Source organism: Limulus polyphemus, unplaced genomic scaffold (assembly GCF_000517525.1).
Source record: "Limulus polyphemus unplaced genomic scaffold, Limulus_polyphemus-2.1.2 Scaffold1640, whole genome shotgun sequence".
Taxonomy (NCBI): domain Eukaryota; kingdom Metazoa; phylum Arthropoda; class Merostomata; order Xiphosura; family Limulidae; genus Limulus; species Limulus polyphemus.
In genome coordinates, this window is record NW_013667250.1 from 248078 (window position 1) to 251792 (window position 3715).

At 31.7% G+C, this 3715-nt stretch overlaps 1 protein-coding gene across 1 annotated transcript in view; it reads right to left on the bottom strand.

Moving 5' to 3' along the window:
* The window catches only part of LOC106464401 (transient receptor potential cation channel subfamily V member 5-like), a gene marked incomplete at its 5' end in the record, with an annotated part of 22849 nt that overhangs the window by 8083 nt on the left and 11051 nt on the right, over positions 1 to 3715 (bottom strand). The window contains 3 exons of the mRNA XM_022392086.1: positions 1848 to 2000; positions 2418 to 2519; positions 3361 to 3514. Coding sequence (XP_022247794.1) covers positions 1848 to 2000; positions 2418 to 2519; positions 3361 to 3514 — 409 coding nt within the window. The remainder of the gene's footprint in view (positions 1 to 1847; positions 2001 to 2417; positions 2520 to 3360; positions 3515 to 3715) is intronic.

The window sequence follows — 3715 nt, forward strand, 5'->3', positions numbered from 1 at the left end:
TTTAAAGTTAATAACATTTAATGTCAGTCATGACTATATATATATATATATATGACATAACTTGATATTTTGGGGCCAAGTGTTAGTAACCTGGTTCATCACGTTTTGAAGAAGACTGACGTCACTGAGAACGTTCTCAGTGACGTCATAAAATTTACAACAAAAACTAAGAAAAAAAGGATAAAAAATAACAAAAATATTGAAATAAAAAGCAACAGAAAAATAACATAAAATGATATACAATAAAAAAGAATGGGACAAAATATTAGTAAAAGTTAAAAAAAAGGAATAATAAGTAACAATAAAAATTAATAATAACAAAAGGTTTGTTTACTGTTAAAAACTAAACTACATAACGAAATTTCTCGTGTCTCCGCTCGTTCTGAATTGGTGACTATTGTTAATAATCTCACAAATCCTACCAAGAACATTATTATATCAGGTTTATTCTATGTATTACATTTTGTAAACAAGCGGTTCCGGAAGAAAATGTCACTTTTTTTTCACTTGACATAGTTACCAACGCGTATTTGTCATAACATACCCTTTTAAATACACTTCAATTATCGAAATCTAAGCGATAATTTTAGAGTCTAGTGTAGGTGGTCTTGTTCTTATAATATACGTGTAATGGGAAGAAATACTCAACTCTATCGTTATCGTGTGTGATAGAGCGATCTATTTTAGTTAACAAATTATTTTTATATAAAGTAGCGGAACGAGCAGTCTACGAGTCTGTGTTTTATTGGTAATATGTTTGCTTATTTGTGCAAGAATGTAAAATTTGTGCTTCTTTGTTCTCTAAAAGCTGTAGTTATTTGTGAAATTTGAATATTTTCAACATTTGTCCACGTATTGGATAACAGATTTAATATATTGTTTATACATTTTAATTATGTTCTTTGTTGTTGTTGTTGTCCCTGTATTTTTACTTTTTATTAATCTTTTGACACAGTTTGCTCGTTGCCACAATTTTTTTTTTTTTCATTTCTGCAATGTGTTTATTCCAGGATATTGGAATCCAAATTTTATCGCTAAGCTACTAGGGGCCAAAAAAGTGTGAAGAACAACTATAAGAATATCAAATAACAACAAAAATGATAAAAAAACATAAAAATAACAATTAAAAACATAAAAATATTAACGAGAAAAAAAAAATTAAAAAGCGGCAAAAAGATAAAAAGTAACGAAAAAAAATAAAAACAGGAACATAGAAAAGATAAAACATAAAAACAAAGACAGAAACATAATAAAAGGATAAATTATTCTGAAAAGGACTTTTCAACTCCTCCGTCTTCCCTGTTCTTCTCGTGATCCTGTAGAATCGAGCAGGGCCTTTTGGATTGTGATTCCGAGGACCACAATCCACTTTTATCCAAACTTAACTAACCTCTAGTTCAAATAATGTACCATAAAACACATATACTTGTAAGCTGATCCAGTCATCCTATGATGGGTCGAGCAGGGCCTAATGGGTAACGAACTTTGTTATGAATCCAACGATTTACGGTTCGCGACCCCTTTGCCGCAAAAAATGCGCTCCACACTTTGGGGTTGTAGATGCGCTATAAGAGTGACGGTCATATCCAAATATTCCATTGGAAAAAGAGTAGCGCAAGTATTGACGGTGGATGCTGCGGACTAGATATGTTCTCCCTAATCTATCACTTTAAAACTAGGGTCGGTTACGGGTAGATGGCGCTAGTGTAGCTTTGCGCGAAATTCTGAGGCAAACAAACAAATGTCCATCGAGCTTCACGCTCCTTGCTAGGCCTAAGACAGGAATGGTATAATTGTATTTCTAAATTACTCAAATAACCATTGAGCCAGACTAGCGAGAATCGTACCCCATAAACCATGAGATTCAACACAGACGCTTTGTTAACCTCTCCTGTTTGGTTGTTAATCGTGTCGATCTCATCCAGAGGATAAGCTTCACAGGTGATGTTACCCAGCTGCCAGTAGATCTCTCTCTGCAGTTTCAAAACGTGAAAGAAAATCTGAAAACGAAATATATTTCTTTTACACATGTAAAAAAAACAAAAAAACTAACAAACAATACGCGTTTTTATTGTTTTGCTGCTTCGAAGAAAAAAGTTTCGAAAAGAGCAGAAAAGGAAAGGTTTGTATAATTCAAAGTAAAAAAGAACGGAAAAAAAATACACAATTCAAGTATCAAAAGTAACGAAAACTCACAATTAAAAAATTAAATTAAATTTTTAAAAACCCCGAAAACTCACAATTCAAGTATAAAAAATATAGTTTCCGAGTTAAACTTATTAAAAGAGATGACATTGAAAATTTATTCTGATTATAAAAAAATGTTAAACTGAAAACATGCCAATAGTTAAAGTTTTAAACACCAGGTTAAGGGTAACCAGGGTTACACAATGTAACTTTGAATTTAAACAACGAACCTCTTTCTTCGCCAACTTTGCAGCTAGTGTCAATGGAGTTAGGCCTTGCCGATTGACGATACTGATAGAAGCTCCAAGCTCATACACCATGTTGAACATGTTCTAGAATAAATAAAGTTTGAAAACAATACACCATTTTGAACATGATTTAATAACACTTATACACAATACATTATATTTAACATAATATAGTAAAACAGAAAGTTGTAAACAATATACCATGTTTAACACGTTCTAGTAAAACAGAAAGTTGTAAACAATATACCATGTTTAACATGATCTAGTAAAACAGAAAGTTGTCAACAATATACCATGTTTAACATGATCTAGTAAAACAGAAAGTTGTAAACAATATACCGTGTTTAATACGTTCTAGTAAAACAGAAAGTTGTAAACAATATACCGTGTTTAACACGATCTAGTAAAACAGAAAGTTGTAAACAATATACCATGTTTAACATGATCACAGAGATGTGGAAACAGACAGACTTACAGGTGAAGATTAATTAACAAAATTCAAAACTATATCTACACAATGAGTAACAAGTATAAACAGTGAAGTGTTTGTTTGTTTGTTTGTAGTTAAGCACAAAGCTTCACAATGAGCTATCTGTGCTCTGTCCACCACGGGTATCGAAACCCGGATTCTAGCGTTGTAAGTCCGCAAACAGAGAAGTAAATAAATTAAAGTTTAATAAAAAAAAATCTGTTTAGTTTTATAATTAGAAAGACGTATCACTCGGGAAAAAGTGGAGCGTATTTTAAAAACAGAAAGTCGAAATAACCAATATGTAATAATTAAATTAGACACTTCAGAGAAACTTAAGTTCAAATACGTAAAACAGTAAATTGGATTTGGAGAATATAAATAATCAATATATATATATATATACGTGTGTGACGTAGGATCCAGCAAAATTGAACGTCTATAGACAATACTTACTATTTTCTCATAGATAACCATTATATGAGTAATAGTGTTTCCATTAGTGTCTTGTCTGTTGGGGTCTGCCCCTTTGGCTAGAAGGAGCCGATAACACTCCTCTTGACCCAAACAAGCAGCGAAGCATAGGGGGTATTCACCCCAGTATACATATCTGGTAAAAAAAAAAAAACATTCATTATTGTGTTCCAGTTTCAGCTTTATTTATTTAAAGACAACAAAGAAACAAAAACTAATTTTGTGTGTTTGGATTATTCAATCATTAAGTACGGCAGTACAGTCGCTGGTATTTATTAGTAGGGATAAAACAAAATGGCTGCTATAAAAATTGCCCATTTATGTTTTGTTTGAAGTT